Here is a 19,776-nt window from a genome sequence, read left to right as displayed (position 1 = left end):
TTGGTGGGACGTGTATTTTCTTATTGATAATTTTTTAGATGTAATAACTATTTGTACAAAAACAAGACTAAGCATCTCTAGAAACTAATTTCTGAAAAAAAGTTATTCGCACCCGTCGCTTGGCGCGGGTAAACGGCTAGTATATATATATAATTTTTAAAACTGCAATTCCATCGCCATTCCACCGCGAGAACCGCTATTTTAAATCACGGGAAGCGTATACTAAAACATTTTATACCATGATAGCTGCATAGGGCTAGACCTATTTATATGAATGTTGGGCTCGACCCATTTATATGATTGGGCTGAATTTTATAGGATTTTTAAATCTATTGAGTATATTTGTTTCATGAATTTTGTAGGATTGTGAAGAAATTGAAAAAAGAAACTTCATAAAAATCGTGTTTTGTTTAAAAAACTAATTAATAAATTTCTATGAAATTGAATTAAATTCTTATGATTCATTGAGATAAATCCAAAAATTAAATGAATTTATCAGAAGAATTGAAGTTCCATTCCTTATTTCCTTACCCCTATTAAAAAAAATTATTTTTTCACATAAAACCTACGTCTCTCTTGTCTGCGATTGCTCGGCTCCCGCCATACATAAACATACGCTTCTTCACTCCTTAAAAACCATTGCGGAAGACACCAAGACTGTCTGTGTCAATGGCAAACCTTTTGTTGAATCACCCGATGATGATAGCGCAGACATCAAAAGCGCCCATGACGATGACAAACCTTTTCTTGAACGCTGCGCAGGCACCGAAACCCCCAATGGCAACGACGGCAAACCTTTTGTTGACCCCCCCCCGCTTTTGTTGATCCCTCCGCTGATGATCGCCATAAATTCCACTCAACAGCCTCTTTCTATCTTTAAAAGGGGTTTCTCTAATACTTCTCGCTCTAAAAAGAGTTTCTCATATACTCAGCCAACATCCTCTTCCTCGCGTCAACATCCTCTTCGTCTTTCTTCGAACCATGCTGCAGTGCCCATCTCTTCGGTCCTTAAAAAGGTCAACCGAAATACTTTTTCTTTTTCTTTTTCATATGCATGCATGCTGCATCTCCTAATCTTATGCAGTCATATACACCGTGTTCTTACTCTTAGGTTCTGTTTTTCTTTTCGCGATTTTCCTCATCCAGGAACATAACGGTTTTGGTGGCGCGCTGATTTTTGGGGCCCTTTGTCGGGTTGGGATGATGTGGTGCAAATGGGTACAAAGGTTCGTGGACTGTATTTTTATTGTTAAATTAATCTGTTCTTCATGAATTTGCGTTTTAGGTGCAAAATTGTGGCCAATATTTGTTTCATGAAATTTGCGTTTTAGGTGCACAATTGTGGCCAATATTTGTTGCAATGGTATATAGTATAATCAGGTGATTTGTAGGAGCCAATTTTTGACTTCCTTACATTCATAAAAGTCTAAATTCGGTTTTGAATTCCAATAACTAATAAGAATAATGTTGATTGTGGATATTCATGATAATTATAATATGTAAAAGTTAAATGTTTGAATTTCTAGAATCAGAACTTCAAGTTTTGGGACATACTTTTTATATATATATTTTTTATGTATGACTTATATATATATACTGTTGCATTACTGAGTATCTGCAACATCTGTGAAGTTTGTGTGTCAATCGGCGGCCAAAGAGGACAGTACTATTGTTGCAGAGACCGAAGATGGTATGCAACTTTTCTTTTAATGTGTGATTACATTGACACATGAATTCATTGCATAATTTTCTTGAGTTACATTACAGACACACAGGAAGCGAAAAGAAAAACTCCTAAAACAACAAGGATGTTTGATGGCAAATTGAGTCGAAAGATATACATGGTTATAGTCGGAGCTTCTTTTTGTGCACTTGTAGCATTTGTACCAAAACAACAAGCATCACGTTGCATAGTTGCCTCTGAGCATTTATCCAGAGCAATGAAGGACATCTTTTTTGGTGCCCTCTTGGCCTGCCCACTGACACGTCAGCTTTCATACGTATCAATGAAAATGTTCGTGTTCAACATGTTTGTTATAGCCCCTGCCTGGATCAATATCTGGCAATTGTGGTATTACCATAACGGTTTGCAAAGTTCTCAAAAAATTAAAAATAGAAAACCGAGTAAGAAACAATCCATAACTTTTGATGACGTGGAAGGAGTTGATGCTGCCAAAGCTGAACTTCTCGAGGTAGTTTACTAATTTGTCCCCTTTCCTTGGGATATGATGAAAGAAAGATTAATTATCCTGCATGCATGTTTGAACTTTTGTAGATTGTCTTATGCATTAAAGGAGATAGTAACTATATGAAACTTGGGGCGAAATTACCACGAGGAGTTCTGCTTGCGGGCCCCCCCCGGAACCGGAAAAACATTGTTGGCCCGCGCGGTGGCTGGAGAAGCTGACGTGGCGTTTTTCTCGATGTCTGCTAGTGAATTTGTGGAGGTTTTTGCCGGTAAAGGGGCTGCCCGTGTTCGAAATCTTTTCCAAGAGGCGAGAAAACATTCACCGTCTATTATTTTCATTGATGAGATAGATTCTGTTGGAGGGCAACGTGGAAATACTATGAATTCTGAACGTGACCAGACTTTAAACCAGGTAAATATAATTTTAATTTAATGCTCATGGTCAAAGTCAAACAATGAAAGTGTTGACATGAAATATGGTCTTTAATGTGGTAGCTTTTGACTGAGATGGATGGATTTGAGAAGGGTGCAACTGTGGTGGTTATGGCTGCTACTAACAGACCCGAGTTACTGGGTTCTGCTTTGATGAGACCGGGTCGGTTTTCTAGGAAAGTAGTTGTGGGTTTACCGGATGAAGATGGAAGGAGAAAGATTTTTGCTTTATATTTACAGAAGGTGCCCATGAAGGAGGACAAACAAGTCATTTGTGACCTTGTTGCTTCACGTACACCAGGGTTAGTTGGGGCTGATCTTGAAAATATGGCTAATGAAGCTGTATTGCTTGCTGCTCGTAGAGGTTTGTTCTAAACTTAACATTAAGTGTTTAGACATAGCAATGTGTTGATTATGATTGGGTATGTTATTAGGTGTTGATTTTGTGACCAAGGAGGATGTTCTTCAAGCTGTTGATAGAGCAACAACAAAGATTTATAATGATGATACTGCCAATAAAGCTAACTCCCTGTATTTGTTTGGAGAAATGACACTAGAAAGCGTGCATGCCGGGGGATGTTAATTTCGAACCAATTATCTATAGGATTCATTCAAGATGGCGCATTCGATTTTGGTTTTTTTAGATTTCATGTTTCTTGTAAGTATATAGATCTTTTGGCAAAAGTGGATATAGATTGTGTGTAAGTTCGGCTGAATTTAACCAAATTGACTAAAATTATTGCACATGTTTATTTTTTTGGGATGAGAATGTATTAATATAAAGTTTGAAGGTTATGAAAAGGGTATTTGGCATAAGCAATCCCATAGGGATATACTCAATTATATTTATACAGGTACAATCACAACATAGAGATAAGGACTAGATCCTCATTGATTGCATCTAATTTTTACAATACAACATTTGAATCATACTAATCTCTCTATTAGGTACCTGTTTTACATTCCCCCTCAATCTTAACCGTGACAAGGTTCATATTTTATCTTAGATGATCTAACATGTTATGCGATGCTGGTTTTGTGAATCCACCGGCTACTTATCACTTGACGATATAAAACGACCATCAAGAGTGTCTATTGCTACTTTCTCACGAACAAAAAAAAATCCACCATTATGTGTTTTGTACGTGCATGAAACACAAGATTGTCTGTTAGATAAGTAACTCCTAGATTATTGCACCACAAGACTGATGGCCGGGGCTGTCAGACACCTAATTCTTTAAGAAAAGATTGCACTCATGTTGCTTCTACAGTACCATTAGCTAAGGCCTTGTATTCAACTTCTGTACTCAATGTACTCGATCTGGGCACTGTAGGTTGCTTGTGAGAACTCCATGAAATCAGATTTGGCCCTACGAATACAACAAAACCTATAGTAGACCTTCGATAATCTAAACATCCTGCCTAATCAACATCTGTAAACACACTTTGAAGTGTAGAATTAGACCATCGACTGTGTAGCCCTGTGGTCATCATGCCTTTTACATATCTTAGAATTCTCTTGACCGCTTCCCAATGGATATCTGTGGGTTTGGAAGATATTAACATACTTTGTTAACATCAAATGTAATGTCAAGTCGTGCTAAAGTGAGATATTGTAGACCGCCAACCATACTTCTATATTTAAAAGCATCATCTTCACCAAGGGATTTGCCATAATGATGGTCCAGTTTATAAGTGACAAAGTGACAGACATCGGAGTTGAAACACTTTTACAATTCACCATATTAGCATGATGATGTAGTAAATCAGAAGCATGCTTATGTTGTATCAAGGTGATTCCCCCTGAATTGTGAACAACTCCAATCCCAAAAAGTAATTTAGTCGACCAAGATCCTTAATTGGAAAGGAAGAAGATAATACACGAATCAGTTTATCAAATGTTGTTTGAGAAGACCTCGCAATGACAATGTCATTGACATAAACCAACATGTAGATGGTAATATCTCGATGATGAAATATGAATAGGGAAGTGTCGGCTTTGGAAGAGTGAAAACCAAGCTGATAGAGTTTATCACTAAGTCGAGAAAACCAAGCACCTGGAGACTACTTTAGACCACAAATTGCCATTTTTTTTAAATTTGCACACATATTGAGGTCGTTGAGGACTTTCAAAACCTGGTGGTTGTTGCATATAGACTTCTTCATTTAAAAATCCATGAAGAAAAGTACTACTGACATCAATTTGACGAAGGTGTCGACCTCGAGAAACGACCAATGAGAGTATTAGGGGAACTATGGCTAGTTTTACAACTAGACTAAAAGTGTAATGGTAATCAATTTCCATCGCACTGAGTAAAGCCAAGAGCAACCTAATGTGCCTTATTCTTGTCAATATACCCATATGGATGTTGTTTAAGTTTGAAAATGCACTTAGAACCAACTAGATTAACACCAGGTCGTCGAGGAACTAAAGCCCATGTGTTATTTTGCTGAAGAGCATCGAATTCTGCCTCCATGGCTTTACACTAGGTCAACACAGAAAGGGCCAATTGATGGGAAGCGGGTACAACAAGAAAAGCTCGTTTATGAGGATCATAAGTAACAGTTCCATCAGTGTATTTTTGAGAAAAAAATTTCCTGCATGACTACGGGTTGTGATACCCAGTGGAGATGGAGATGGGACCGTCGGGAAGTCATTACCGACAGAGGATCCGATGCTGCCGGTAGCAGAAGGTGTGGTGTCACCTGTAGGTAGGGTCATTGTGATGTTATCAGGTGTGATAGTTGCTTTGTTGGCTAGTATAGTCTGCGTATCAATGAGATTAATTGGTGTTTCCTGTTGATTTGATGAATGAGACACTTGTGTTGATTGTTGAGCACCTGAGTTAGCATTGTTTGTTGTGTAAAACCTTTGAACCGGTGCCAAAGGTGTTGCAGCTGCATTAGAATAATTAGACAACAACATAGATAAATCATAATTCATCATATGGTCATTTATAATAAGCCATTTTAGGGAAGGATGCGACGTTTGACTTTGAAGAGGGTGTGGTGTAGATGGAGATGTCGCAAAAGAGAATTGTGATTTGTCAAAGATGACATCACGAGATATGTATATAGGCCCAATACTGACATCTAAACATTTGTACCCTTTGCGCATTGAGCTATAGCCCAGAAAGACACACATTTTAGAATAGAATTCAATTTTATAAGAATTATATTTGAAAAGACTTGGCCAAAATGCCCAACCAAAATTACGTAAAAAAAAAGAGTAAACTGGGGTTATATTAAGGTGACGTGTGATGGGTGTTGATTTATTTATAGTACGAATGGGCATACAATTTATAAGATAACAAGTAGTTAAGAAGGCTTCATCCGAAATCCGAAGAGTGAGACAAGAATGAGCTAACAATGTGAGACCAATTTCAACAATATGGCGATGTTTCCGTTCATCCATTCCATTTTGTTGAGATATGTGAGGATAAGATACATGATGTGAGATACCGATATTGTAACACCCGTTTCTTGTATTGGACCGGTTTAGGGCATTAAGGAGTCAAAAACTTGGTTTTTGGGAAAAACCAAGTGTCATGATGTGACATCCCTAATTCCACGGCTAGAAAAAACCGATTTATTTATGCTTATTTAAAATCGGAGTATCCTTTTTAGAGAATAATATTGCGGAATTTCTTTCCAAAAACATGATAATGATATCATCAAAACATTTCCGAAGAAATGTATTTTATTTATATTAATAATGTTGGGATGTCATCGTCAATACAATACATAAGCATAAACGAAAATTATACAAGCCTTACAAACTTCTGTTATTCTACTGACCTATAATCCATAAATCTCTCATCAATCATCACACTTGTTCTCTTGTGCCACTACCTGTGATACAAAAAACTGAGTGAGTTAGGCTTGGGAACCTGGTGAGCTCATAGGGTTTTCAACCCACAATAGTTATATATTTTTATCAAAACATTCAACCTGATCACCCATTCCCGCTATCCTCACTTTCTGTCCATAAAGCATCTAATTCAGGGGACATATCCTAAGGATCATCTTTGGGATAGACAATAATGCTCAGGGGATTCCTTAGCACTATATATCAATAAGGCAACCATGGGGGATGGAGTACACCTAGTGAACACTTAGTTCAAAAACACCTACAGGTTGTGAGCCTGCTAGCATTCCATTGGACTGTCTAGAATAGTCTATGGTCGTCATCTATACTTTGCTAAACCACTAGATCATCTTTAAAATCAAGGCCTCTCATCATCTATTTCATCTTTCATCTTTCATCATCTATATTATCTTTAATCTACCCATCTTTTACCCAATATATTTATAGGTATAAAAATACATGCACAGTTTAAATCAAGTAAAACATGTATACATCGTTAATCTAGTATAAATATCAAGAACACAGATAATAGGCACATATAGCATGTAATTATCTTAAATACTTCATATCTATGTGTAAGATGAAAGTAACTATGCACTCACTTGTTAAAGTGTTGACTAGAAATCCGGGCAACGCTTCGCTTTAGCACTTGGCTTTTCCTTTGATGTGACCTAAGTTCAATTATCAATAAGTCTTAGTTTAATATTTCTTATTACTAATTAATAGTCTAGATTCCTCAACAATCCTAATGTCTACTGATCTATAGCTGATAAGAGACAACTAGGTAGGATCATATCGAATGTAGGGTCCGTTTTTTATACAGAGTATACTGTTTGAAAATCCCACTTTAAACACCTCACTAAATCTATCATATACATCATCCCCATAAGTAAATCAATCAGTAATATGACGTTGGAACCACTGACAAATCTTATTTATAAATTCATAACAACAACTATTAATTTCAATATAAATTACACTAAAATAGAATAGAGTGTAATCTAACTTACAGAGATTCCCTAGACAAAAGCATGGAAATTACACTGGTAGTGTCCTTACTCGATGGCTACTACTTGTCGGGCACTCAGGGCTCGCAAGGCTTCGCTGGTATACTAGAAACTACGGTAAAATGGCTATAAGTCGACGAATATCGAGAGAGAAAGGTTGTAGGGGTGTGAGGAAGAAAGCTTATACAGAGGCGGGTATTTATAGCCCGAAAAAGCAATGTGCACCACACATCCTGTCAGGGGTGGCGACATGACATTCATGTAGTGGTGACACGTGTCGTAATCTCGTGGGTTGTCGATACGTGCCACGCATCGTATCTGGGCGTGCGACTGCGCCCCAATTTTTATAAAATTTTAGAAAACTCATAACTTCTTTATACGGGATCTGTTTTTGATGAGTTTTATATCTACGCGTAGCTATCGACGAGATCTACAACTTTCCTTTAGACTTTGTCGGCTATTTTGACTTTATTTTTAAAGTTATATTTTTAATAGGCTTAGGCTGTTAAAGTCTGTTAAAATTTCATAACTTTCTCGTCTGATGTCCGTTCTTGACTTTATTTATATCGACAGATTCCTATTAATGAGATCTTCGATTATTGTTTAGATTATTTTGGCTAAAAATCAACCAATCTAAAATTCGATTTCTGAGCTGTATACTTCTATGTTGAATCTTAGAAAAATCATAACCTCCTCCAATGAAGTCGGATTTTGATGTTCTTTATATGTACGCTATCGGTTTAATGACTACTACGACTTTCGTTTAGATCACTAATGCTAAAAAGCGATCGATCTCCGATTCACTATTTATGATATATGTAGCCGTATCGGGTCGAACGCGAAACCTCAACATATCATAACTCCTTCGTTATAAGTCAAATTTAAATGTTGCTTATATCTCCGGAATCCTTCTCATGACTACGTCAACTTTCATCAAGGACATTTGTCCTAATTATTATTCTATTTAGACATGTATTTTATTCTTATTTTATTATTTCGTTATAAGCACGTATACTACAAATATTAACACATAGAACACGTAGTCTTCACAAAATTTTCTTTTATTATATCGAATAGGTTACAATTGTTGACCTAACTATTATATCATCTTGAACATGGGTGTTACACACGACTTGACTATAGAGTGGTCGCGACGTGACAAACTGAGTTGAAGAATATGCACATTGGAGGAGTGGTCACGACGTGACACATAGCTGGTCACGACGTGAAAAGGGTTGCAGCCCAAGCCCTATGATCTTTTAGGATTTTCTTCGTATTTAAGCACCCTAAACTCGAATTTAGGGTTCATTTCTCAGCCTTCATCTCCTTTAAACCCCAAAACCCTAACCTTAATTCATCTTGGTGGTTTTGGCTCATTTTTAGTGATTTTGGTGTTCCTTGTTGAAGAAGATGGTCCCTTTGGTGCATTGTTTCAGCAATCAAGCTTCTTCCTCACCACCTTATATTGTTTTTGGACCTTCGTAAGCCCTAAATCTCTTGCCTTTCTCTCTTAAGCATGCTAGATCTATGTTTTATGAAATTTTCTTCATGTTTGGGTTGGGTAGGTGCTTTGGTGACCTGTTGGTTATGAAAGTTAGTTTTCTGAGTTTCTTAAGTGAAGTTTAGTAAGCCTCAAGTGTTCGTTTTTCCAAAAACCTTCCTGATTAAAAGTCGAGAAAAAGCAAGCCGAGTCCCGATTATCGAGACAATCGACTTTCACGCAACTAAGGTGAGTTCTACTGCCCTCTTTATACTTTTTAAAGCTTTCGGGGAGGATCCATGCACTTTATGTAACATCCCAAAAATTTCAATAAAATTTAAACTTTTCAAATCAACCGTTTAACAAAAGAAGTGTTTACAAAAGCATTGTTTCCAAGACATTATTTAAAATTCAGAATCGCTTTCCACATAGTTTTCAAAACATTCATATTATCCGAGTTTTCCCAGAAATCCTATGTCCAAAACGCAAGGATGTGTACGGTTACGCCTTCGCCACGACAAGATCCACTGAAGTACCTGAAACCATAAAACAAAATAGAGGCCAAAAACCAAAACATCCATAAAGGCCTGCTAATGGCTCAATTTTCCGAGTTGGGCCCAACCCCATAAAGGCCTGCTAATGGCTCAATTTTCCAACTTTACCCCTAAGGGACAATCCAAGTGGGCTCAAAATCCAAACCCTAGGCTAAAAATGTTAAGGGATTAATCAATAATCACTTAATCACCAAGACAAATCCCCAAAATACAGATCTGGTCCTTCAAGGTTGCGTGGACACGTTAAGCATCCAACTTTACACTCATGAATGGCTAGGAGAGGCTCAAAAGCTCATAAGAGACCAAAAGAAGAGCTTAATAGATGCATGAATCCCTTAAGACCATAAAGTTGGCACATTTATGCCAAAAGAACTCATGAAGATTATATATCTGAAAGAATAAACACTTGGGACTTATATTTCCCCAACAATCACCCATCCATGGCTAAAAGCATGCAATTTAACCAAAGAAGAGATCTAATCAAATATTAAGCAAGGTTAAAAATTTATACCCAAAATATGCTGGAAATGGAGCAAAGAATCCAGATCTGAAAGCTCCTACTTGAACCACCACCTTGCACAAAGCTTTACTTCCCTTCAATGAGCTTCCAACACACCAAAGCACACCCACAATGAGCTCACAACACTCAAGTAGGCTCTAGGGTTTCGAGATTAGGTTTAGGGGCTATGGAGGCCGGGAATGAGGCCACCACCTGTAACTTAAGGTGTTTAAATAGGGTGCAAAACCTAAAATTAGAGTTTCTCAAACAGCTTCCAACTCGTCGAGTTCCTTTCACCAACTCGACGAGTTGGTCCTTAAAATCACGCGCCCCAAAATCTTTCAACACGTCGAGTTTATGCCATAAACTCGACGAGTTGGCCCCTAAAAAGAGAATTTATTTCCATAAACTCGACGAGTTGGCCCCTAAGGTGTTCAATTTTATAAAATTTTGGTTTTTAGGGCTTTTAAGGGTTTTGGGACCTTGTTAGCTATTTAAAAATATAATGAAGAGAAATTAGAAAATTTTAAGTTATTTTAGGGTTTCATACCCTTTTTTAATTATAGCAATGTTTATATTTTGTTCTAATTTGGGTATTGGCATTCTCTACAGTAGTTGAACATTTCACTTGAGTTGTAAGAGTCAAGTATAATAGTCCTAGATTTTAGTTGGATCCAAGTTTCTACATGATTTTGACGTGATTTCTACTGCTAAGTCAAATGTATGAGGTGCATATATGATTTGTGCAAAGGTGTTCAAGTCAAAGAATGACTTGAATTTTATAGTTATCACACTCACAACGCCACTGAGCGCCAAATAGATGCTACCCAAGCAATCCTTACGAAAACAAAGTCACACATGACCCGCAAATAGGATAATGGTTGCATTCTGGGTCCAAATTGGAAGCTAGAACCCAAAAGAACCATGAACATAATTCGAACTAAGAGCCCCAAAGCCATATTACCCAGCTCAAACGGAACACCCCCGCACACATACTCAAAAAATCCATATTCTCATCCGAAGAGAAAAGAAATACCATAGATAATCGGAATGCCACCTTAATCAAAACAGAAAACATCCCTATGATCAGACACAACAAGGCCCCATACTTGATTTAGACTGAACGGATTCCATAACTACACTACTAGCTCGAGGAGTCCTCCAAGATGATCCTGCAGGTTACCAAAACCCGATTCTGTTATAAACCAAGTTCCCATTCCACCATTAAGGGTAAACATAATTGAAGACCGAAGGAATCATATAATATATCGAACTTGACAATAGATTGGCCCAATCACTGAATCCTGACTGACACCTCTAAACCTTCAAGGGAACCTTCGCTGAATGATGAACCCCACGACCAATGGTCAAGGACACACTAACACTCAAAATGAGAAATCAAGACCCGCATGGAACTGAACACACCCGCTTCTGGAAACGATCCATCGATCAACAACTGCCAAACTAATCCGAAGACAACGATCCGAAACAACGAACTGACAAGACCCTTAAGGACTGACACTCAACCTAAGAATTCCTAATTCTCCCCCACTTAGAACTCGAACCACCACCCACTAGTGGTGACACCAAAACATAACCCAACTAATCCAACCAGGTGTAACCATACTTGTCCATGGAGTGAATAACACCCACATAATGGACCTCTAGATACGAACCGAACGAACCCCAAGAGAACCCAAAATTCCAGCTGAAAACCTCTGAATCACCAATAATAACCACTTACGGAGCATAGGCTACTACCAATTTACAATCCAAACATACACCCCCTTGCTTGCAACCTGAACAACAATCCTGCACCTGGCTCTCCCGTCTCCCAAGGATACGGCCCATGCTCGCACCGCTAAGGTACTTGAGCCACATCAAACCACTTGCGCACATCGGTGCTGACATACTGTCGCCGACTACCGTGACCAACATACCTCAAGCTGAGAATCCAACCTAACTTAGGAGTCACAAGCTGGCTCACTTCTTCAAAATCATAAAACTGAAGGGAAAGATCATTGCCACAGATAATGACAATCTAATCTGACAATCTACCACTCAAATCCCAGACGCAATTTCCAAATCGATCATGTCAATCACTTCTTCCCCGTGCCTCGAGGCCCGAGGCACGACCTCTAACAAAACCCTCGAGACTCCCAACCAACATACTTATCTGAGTTAAACCACTCATCCCACATCAATATCGCCACAGGGGCCTAAACAACACAAAACCCATCCCCGCCCCTGAGCAGCCCCAAGCCAAAAGATTAACAAATACGGAACCACTGCCTCGAACCATGGTATCCAACCATGCTATCTTCTCCGACCATTCTTTAGAATCTCTGAAATCCTCCTTGATTTGAGTATGGATCCTGTGCTTCCGGTAGTACGGGCCCAATACTACCTTCCACACCTACCCATACTCTCCTCAAAATCCTCTCGGGTCATCTAAGGCCTAATCATAAAATACTCCTGAAACCTGCTCAACATCACAACAACCGCACTAATCATACTCCCTAGGATATCCTCGGATTCACCCACACCCTCTCTGCCATCAGCTGCTGAAGAACCCCTACCAATGCCAGCAAACCACTTCATGAATACAATTATATGCAACCAGGCTTAAATAATCCTTCGGCTAAAGGACTCAACCCTATAACGGTTGGACTCAGGAAAGAGCTGTACAATAGGTCCAAGTCCTTTATCCTAATATTATTTAACCCTCATAGCTGACCGAGGTCGTTGTCTCAATAAAAAATAACCTCAAAAACCACTAGATAGCTAGGGTAAGTAAGGGTCGAATCCACGAGGAGTTTGTGGTCAAACTTTGTGCTATAGTAGTCAATGAAAAAGAACTAATACTTGAAATTGTCATGAAAAAAAAATATTTAAGCTAAGATTTGACTAAAAACTAGAAACTTTATATTCCAAAGGATTAGCAATGAGAAAAATAAGGTTACTTCTGGTTCAGTGTCGGATGATTAAGAGTCACGTGTTTATCTTCCCTTAAATTCCAATTTAATTATGAAAACATAACTAAGGTCAATTAGTATGCAATAAATAACTTTGGGCATACAATATGTTATTCCTACTAATTGTCTTACTCCATATTTCTAATTGGATTAGGAACAACTAGTGGTTTGACAATATTGTGTCTTATGGTTACCTTACAATGTTTAGCATTTCAAAATCACAAGTTTGGAATAGTGTATTTTGATTCAACCGATCGTCTTAGTTCCTAAACTATATGAACTCGGCACGATTAGTGAATTTGATAATATACTATCTTAATTGTAAAATCAAACACATGAATAATACCCAACTCCAATTATCATTAATCAAAATCATAACTTTAAGAACAAACAATAACTAAAGTTGATTGGAATAGAAGTAATAATCAAAACACGTTCATCAAATCATCCTAAACATTCCCGAAAGTAACCTAGGTGGTTTAGCCTTCCATAGAATTCACAAAACACAAAACTTGAATAAAAAAATGTAATTCATAATAAAATTCATAAACCAACTTGAAATCATAAAACTAATAAAATCTAATGATCAATCAATCATGGAACGATGAAACCTTGGAGAAGAAGTAACCAAATCTGGAGTTTGATGGAATTGATGATGATTCACCGGTTGAATGATCTTCAAGCGTTGCTTGATGATGAACTTGGTGATTCGTAGCCTCGGATTCATAAATTGATGATCAATAACGCGTTTGGAGAATGTTTGAAAGTCTTTGGAACCCTCCAAAACTGTGGAAAATCGTAGGGGAGAAGTTCTATTTCGATTAGGGTTAAATCTCCTTTAAATAGGTGTTGAAAAACTGATTTTCGGAGCTGTTTTCCGCATCGACGTCATAATGGGCGTCTTAAACGTCATATAGGACGCCTGGGCATCCTTCGTGGCGTTTTACAGGCTTTCTGTCGTCCTTGATTTGCACTTGAAAATGGCCTAAAACGTTAGGCGTCCTAGGGGCGTCTTAGACGCGTTCTAGGACGTCCCTCATCATTGTTGCCCCTTTTTGGTGATGAAAACGGTAGAATCAGTAAAAACGCAAAACATGAAAGTTGTAGGAAATTTTGTCTAGTTTCCATAACTTCTTCATTCATGTCAATCGGAGCTCTAGATCTTGAGATATGATCAAAACATTGAAGAGTGGTCAAGTTTCTCAGCTCCATTTTTCTTTATTCCTTTAGCAATTCGTCTCTCATGCTTGTTAGCTTCCTTTTTCTCATTTTTCTTGTAGGTTCCGCCCAATTTAACACTAAGTAGTTGCATGTACATAATGCTCAACATTTCATCAAAGTAGTGCCATTCTTGGACAATTATAAATTAATTCAACATATTTAGTTCAATTTATTGTGCTATAAATATAGACTGATCAATAGCATATAATATAATGTATTTATTTGATGGTTAGCTCCCATCAATATGGGTCCCACAAGCACAAAGCAAGCAGAATTCGAGCAGAGAAGCCGACTAATCACTAAAATGCAATAAAATAAGACATATCCTCGAGCGAAATCCTCGATCTTCAACTCCCCGCACCACAAGTGCACCTTCGTCCTACTCACACTCTCCCCAGAGTGGCTAATCATTCCTTGCACTGACCCACTATACACTGCACCCGCTCATGAAACTTCCACCAACCCTGCAGCACTCGTGTATGCTAGCCATACATAACACTGGATGTTATAGACAGTCGAATACTCAATCCTATTCTAAGCCCATAACCAGACAAAGAACATGAAATAAAGCCAAACCAAATATTCTCAGGCTATAGAATATTAGTTATGTACAACTATGATGAATACACTAAGCAACTACAGTAATGATGTCAATTTCATATCCACAAGAAACCTAGGATATCAGGCATCATATAAAAGCAGGCAACTGTATCATGCAATTCATGAAGGTCCTTAGCCTATCACTAGCATGCTGTTCTAACATATCACAAGATCAAATAACAGTGTGGTAATTTGGGGTCAACTTACTGGCTCCGGCTGAATTTGTTTTAAAAACCTTTTACCTTTGTTTGAGACTAGATTTACACGAGTTTTTCTCCAATTCACTCAAGCCAATGCTCTAATACTAACATGTAACATCCCAAAAATTTCAATAAAATTCAAACTTTTTAAATAAACCCTTTAACAAAAGAAGTGTTTACAAAAGCATTGTTTCCAAGACATTATTTAAAATTCAGAATCGCTTTCCACATAGTTTTCCAAACATTCGCATTATCATAGTTTTCCCAGAAATCATAAGTCTAAAACGCAAGGATGTGTATGGTCATGCCGTCGTCCTGAGAAGATCCGCTGAAGTACCTGAAACCATAAACCAAAACTGAGGCCCAAAACCAAAAGATCCACACAATTTTCCGAGTTGGGCCCAACCCCATATGGGTCTTATCCTAAGCGCATATTTTCCTTAAATACAAATCAGGTTACCACAAACACCCCTTGGGACAAACTTGGTCAAAGACATAAGTCAAAAGTCAAAGTCAACGACCCGAGTTGACTCAACTCGCCGAGTTGCCCTTCAACTCGTCGAGTTTCCTTCATCAGACTGCAAAAATCGTGAAGATTCGATCCAACTTGTCGAGTTCAACCAAAAACTCGTTGAGTTCATCAGGAACCAAACATCTTAATCCATTAAGCCGACATAATCGAAACTAACAGCTTCCTCACTCAGATCTTAACTGAAATAGCATCTAGAAGGGTAAAGTTTCCAACTTTACCCCTAAAGGACCATCCAAATGGGCTCAAAACCCAAACCCTAGGCTTAAAAGGTTAAGGGCTTAATAAATAATCACTTAATCACCAAGATAAAGCCCCAAAATACAGATCTGGTCCTTCAAGGCTGCATGTACATGTGAAGCTTCCAACTTTACACTCATGCATGGCTAGGAGAGGCTCAAAAGCTCATAAGAGACCAAAAGAAGAGCTTAATGGATGCATGAAGCCTTTAAGACCATAAAGTTGGCACCTTTATGCCAAAAGAACACATGCAGATCATAGATCTGAAAGAATAAACACTTGGGACTTTTATTTCCCCAAAAAACACCCATCCATGGCTAAAAGCATGCAATTTAACCAAAGAAGAGATCTAATCAAATATTAAGTAAGGTTAGAAATTTATACCCAAAATATGCTGGAAATGGAGGAGAGAATCCAGATCTGAAAGCTCCTACTTGAACCACCACCTTGAACCAAGCTTTACTTCCCTTCAATGAGCTTTCAATACACCAAAACACACCCACAATGAGCTCACAACACTCAAGGAGGCTCTAGGGTTTCGAGAGTAGGGTTAGGGGCTATGGAGGCTGGGAATGAGGCCACCACCTGGAACTTAGGGTGTTTAAATAGGGTGCAAACCCCAAAAATTAGGGTTTCTCAAACAGCATCCAACTCGTCGATTTCCCTTCACCAACTCGACGAGTTGGTCCTTAAAAACACGTGCCCCAAAAGCTTCCAACATGTCGAGTTTATGCCATAAACTCGACAGGTTATCCCCTAAAAAGAGAATTTATTTCCATAATTGACCTTCCAGATTTCGGATGTTACACTTTATATTTACGTTTATTCGCATTTAAATTAGGTTGATTTATGTTATTTACGTTCATTCATGTTATTTATGTTTATTTGCATTATTTACGTTTATGTTACATTATTTGCATTTATGTTAACTTTATTTACTTTGCATTATGTTTATATTTACATATTTATTTATGTCATTTTCTTATATATAAAGATTATATAGTATATACGTATATACGGTTAAAGACCACTTCAAGCAAAACTTCGAGAGTATCTTCAATAAGCACCAGGAATGTAATTGGAGTCAATCTTTGGGTGAGACTTCTCGTATCTCATATGGGGAGAGAATTGAGTTGGAAAAAGGTTTTACAGAAACTGAGTTAAAGGAAGCTTTGTGGAGTTGTGGGTCTAATAAATCTCCTGGCCCTGATGGATTCACAGTGGAATTTTTCAAAAAAAATTGGTTACTCATAAAAGATGATCTTCTAGAAGCTTATAATGAGTTTGCGAGGAATCCTAAAATACCTAAAGGTGTGAATGCTGCTTTTATTACTCTTATTCCCAAAATTCCTAATCCTGTTTCGGTTAAGGATTTTAGACCCATCAGTTTGATTTCATGTGTATACAAGATTCTACCTAAAATGCTTGTGAATATATTTAAAAAAGTGCTTCCTTCTATTATTGGTACCCCCAATCGGCCTTTGTTAAAAACCGCTAAATTCTTGATGGACCTTTGATTGTCAACGAGGTCATCGACTGGGTTAAAGCAAAGAAGAAGTCCTTCTTAATTTCTAAATCTGATATTTCTAAAGTCCATGACATTGTTTCATGGGATTACCTGGATTCGATGATGGATCAGAAAGGATTTGGTTGGAAGTGGCGTAATTGGGTGAACGGATGTATGCGTTCTGGATCGTCTTCAATTCTTATCAAAGGGTGCCCCACGTTTGAGTTTACAGTCTTTCGTGGCCTTAGACAAGGGGAACCTATATCCCCATTTTTATTCACTTTAGTTATGGAAGGTCTAAATCAACCTATTGCTAGAGCGGTCGAAAATGGCAGCTTCAAAGGCATAGAGGTGGGGGAGGACAAGGTTTCACTAACGCATCTCTTTTTTGCAGATGACTCGGTCTTTTTTGGTGAATGGTCGGTCGAAAATGTTCTCAACCTTATCAGAATCTTATATTGCTTTCAAAGATCAGTTGGGCTTAAAGTGAATATGGAGAAAAGCTCCTTGTTTGGATTCGGCAGCAACGCAATCTCAGTGGGGGCGATGGCAACCATAATTGGGTGCAAAGTAGGTAAGTTTCCTACGATATTTTTGGGCATGCCTATGGGTGTGAATATGGGTGCAACTAAACCGTGGAGGAACCTAATAGATAGATTCAAGAAGAAGTTGAGAAAGTGGAAGATAAAAACGCTTTCGATTGGTGGAAGACATACGATTGTGAATAATATTTTAGGTAGCTTGGGAACCTATTTATTTTCACTCTTTAAAGCTCCCAAGAAGATCATAAATACTCTGAAGGGGATGAGACGTGACTTTTTTTGAGGAGGAAATCAAACTGAAAAGAAAATCCCCTGGATTCAATGGGAGAAAGCTCTAGCGAGTAAAGAAAAAGGAGGATTAGGTATTGGTTCTTTGGAATCGTTAAACTGGGCCCTGTTAGCTAAATGGTACTGGAGATACAAAAAAGAGGGTGGAGCTTTGTGGGTTTCAATTATTAATAGCATTCATGGTAAGGATACCTGCTTGGAATCTAGTACATGTATAAAATACGGTCACACGTGGAGGCGAATTGTTCAACAGTGGAATATACTGAATGAAGCTGATTTAGATCCCATAAAGCTCATAAAAAAATCGGTAATGGAAAAGGCACTCTCTTTTCGTTTGATCGATGGATTGGGGAAGATCCACTTCGTGAGGTGTTTCCCAGATTGTTTGATTTGGAGAACAACAAAATATGTTCAGTGGAATATAGATTGTGCGGAGATGGTGGTTCATGGGAGTGGAGAGGCGAATTGCAATCTGGTAGAAGTATGTAAAAGATTGTTCGGCTACGTGAGACCTTATCCACAGTGCAACTGGTCAACAAAGTGGATACGTGGATCTGTCCTAGGGGTCCCACTGGAAAATTCTCGGTGAGCTGGATAAGAAAAGAAATTATAAAAAAGAAAGATACTTGGACTGGGATAAATAGGTGGTCTAAGTGGATCCCCAAGAAGGTCAATATTTTTATTTGGAGGTGGGTTAACAACAGGTTAGCAGTTAAGTTGAACCTGATAAAAATGGGGATTCCTCGACCGTCGAGCCTTTGTGATGTGTGCCGTTCATGTGAGGAATCGGTTATTCACGCCCTTAAAGATTGTAATTTGGCTGAGGTTGTTTGGAACAAAGTGATGTTATGGTGGGATCTCATATCTCGGGATACGACCACAGTGGAACATATCTTAAGTTGCCTGTAGGAGGAAGGTAATGACATCTTGCAGAAAAAAGCTTTAGTTTCTGTAGGAATTGCCACATTGTATATTTTATGGAGGAATAGAAATGAGGCAAATTTTTTGATCCAGTAGAGGAAGGCGGATGAGCTATTTATCCAGATTCAAAGGGAAGCGTTTCTTTGGATCGAGAGTAGGGTGTCTAAAGTGGTGATTGATAGGAGCTTGTGGATTTCGAGCCCTAGAATAGCTTTGAACACTATGTAACTGTTCATTTGAGCACCCCAGTTCCTGGCTGGGGTGTGCTCCGGTTATAAAGTTGCCTTTTCAATATATATATATATATATATATATATATATATATATATATATATATATATAATATATATATATATATATATATATATATATATATATATATATATATATATATATATATATATATTGTAACACCCTGTTTTCACTCTTCGGTAGGGTCTAATATAAACCGTTGGTTTATAAAATTCGAAGTAGTAATATATTACTTTTTTTTTATCCAAAGTAGTTATTATAAATATGTAGGAAACATCAATACGATTTTCGTTGATATATAGAATGCTCAAATTGAACTTCGTATGGAGATATTATGATTGTTCGTAGTCTTACGTTCAGCCCTATACGACAAAGTGTGTGGTAAAATATGAATGGGAGATAGGGTGCTTATTAGCCTTAGTGATCTAAATGAAATCGTAGTAATCGTAAAAGTAAGAGTGTGCATATAAAGA

The 19,776-nt window shown here is 37.9% G+C and overlaps 1 protein-coding gene and 1 pseudogene across 1 annotated transcript; both read left to right on the top strand.

Annotated features, from left to right (window-relative positions):
* The first annotated feature begins 1,214 nt into the window (after nucleotides 1-1,214).
* LOC145113324 (uncharacterized) lies at nucleotides 1,215-17,310 on the top strand (annotated as a pseudogene).
* Nucleotides 17,311-17,423: 113 nt separating this feature from the next.
* Nucleotides 17,424-18,719, top strand: LOC145113323 (uncharacterized). The gene is made up of 2 exons (XM_079049427.1): nucleotides 17,424-18,036; nucleotides 18,130-18,719. The coding sequence occupies exons 1-2, from the start codon at nucleotides 17,424-17,426 to the stop codon at nucleotides 18,717-18,719; spliced, it is 1,203 nt and encodes a 400-aa protein (XP_078905553.1).
* Nucleotides 18,720-19,776: the final 1,057 nt, after the last annotated feature.

Source organism: Lactuca virosa, chromosome 5 (genome assembly GCF_052849685.1).
Source record: "Lactuca virosa cultivar CGN04683 chromosome 5, Lactuca_virosa_CGN04683_v6, whole genome shotgun sequence".
Taxonomy (NCBI): Eukaryota; Viridiplantae; Streptophyta; class Magnoliopsida; order Asterales; family Asteraceae; genus Lactuca; species Lactuca virosa.
The sequence above is the reverse complement of the archived record's forward strand: the minus strand, read 5'-3'. Positions and strand labels throughout refer to the sequence as shown.